The sequence below is a fragment of the Myotis brandtii genome, unplaced genomic scaffold (assembly GCF_000412655.1).
Source record: "Myotis brandtii unplaced genomic scaffold, ASM41265v1 scaffold915, whole genome shotgun sequence".
Lineage (NCBI taxonomy): Eukaryota > Metazoa > Chordata > Mammalia > Chiroptera > Vespertilionidae > Myotis > Myotis brandtii.
Window position 1 is genome coordinate 254,116 of NW_005371769.1, and position 1,175 is coordinate 255,290.

General features: G+C 62.0%; 1 protein-coding gene across 1 annotated transcript in view; it reads right to left on the reverse strand.

Annotated features, from left to right (window-relative positions):
- TCEA2 (transcription elongation factor A (SII), 2) overlaps positions 1-1,175 on the reverse strand; it is a 32,957-nt gene that overhangs the window by 29,163 nt on the left and 2,619 nt on the right. The window contains exons 3-4 of the mRNA XM_014532769.1: positions 146-418; positions 3-48 (exon numbers count right to left, since the gene is read on the reverse strand). Of these exons, the coding sequence (XP_014388255.1) occupies positions 3-48; positions 146-418 (319 nt within the window). The remainder of the gene's footprint in view (positions 1-2; positions 49-145; positions 419-1,175) is intronic.

Genomic DNA, 1,175 nt, shown 5'->3' on the forward strand with positions numbered 1-1,175 from the left:
GCGCAGGGCCCGCCCCAGGGCCGCGATGGACACTAGAATACTGTGCTCCTGGGGAGGAAAGGGAGGAAATGGCGGGGCTGGGGGAAGAGCCCGATGGGAAACGCCAGGAAGGAGGCTGGAGGGCGTGGGCGGGGCCTCTCCTCACCTTCTGGTCGCCACAGGAGGGCCCCACCCGACTCCGCCGTCCAGGGGCCACGGCGTCAGTCTGGTTTTTCTGAACGAAATGGAGATGTCTGGAGCCTGGCCCGTCCCCTGCGTCCCCCGGCCCTGCCCGCCTCGCGGCAGCCTGCAGGTCCTCAAAGATGACAGCCTGGTAGTGGCGCAGCACGTCGGGGACACTGCAGGCGCGGGGCTGGGCGGGGAGCGCGGTTCCTAGCAGCGCCAGCAGGAGCGCCCAGAGCACGGGCTTGGGGGTTACCTAAAAGGCCACCAGGTCAGGGTGGGGCGCCCAGGCCTATGGAGGGGTCTCTCCTCCAGCAGCCTCACAGGCAGTGTGCTCCGCCCCCAACCTTGAGGAATCTGAGCTGGTGTAAATGCAGATGTCACCCCAACATCCAACAAGCAGCTGAGGCCCAAGTCCCTGCTGCTTACATAACAGTCATGGGATGCACAGCGAGGGACTGTCAGCAATACTCTAATCACTAGGCTGGTGCTGGGTTTATGGGGCTGTACACCTCAAACTAATAGAATCGTGTGTCACCTGTAATTGAAGATAAAACACGATTTAAGAAAAAAGTACTACAATAAGCCAGCTGAACGCTGAGTGGGTGAGGCTGGAAAGGAGACAGGCTCCAGAGCCCACAAGACTGTGGGGCAGGCCTGGCCTAGGCAGGGTACAGCAGGGTGCCCCCCCCTCCCCCTCCCAGAGCCTGGCCCTCTTGCTGGGTGCCCCATGCCCCAGCACACTGCTCACTTCCGTGCGCCCACCCTCCCCACAGGAATCCTGGGCAGAACTACCCCTATCAGGGGCTCCTACAATCAGCTCTGACCCAGGAAATGGGGGTCCTCCTGCACTCCTAACCCAACCAGGACAGGGTGAGGGCTCAGAACTCATGGCCACACCCCTTTAGAAGTGTAAGGCTTGGGGAAATCCCAGACGAGACGGGAGGGGCCACACTATGCCCCACCAGATATTCCATTTAAGGGCTCCCTCCTCAGAATGGGGGGGGGGGGGC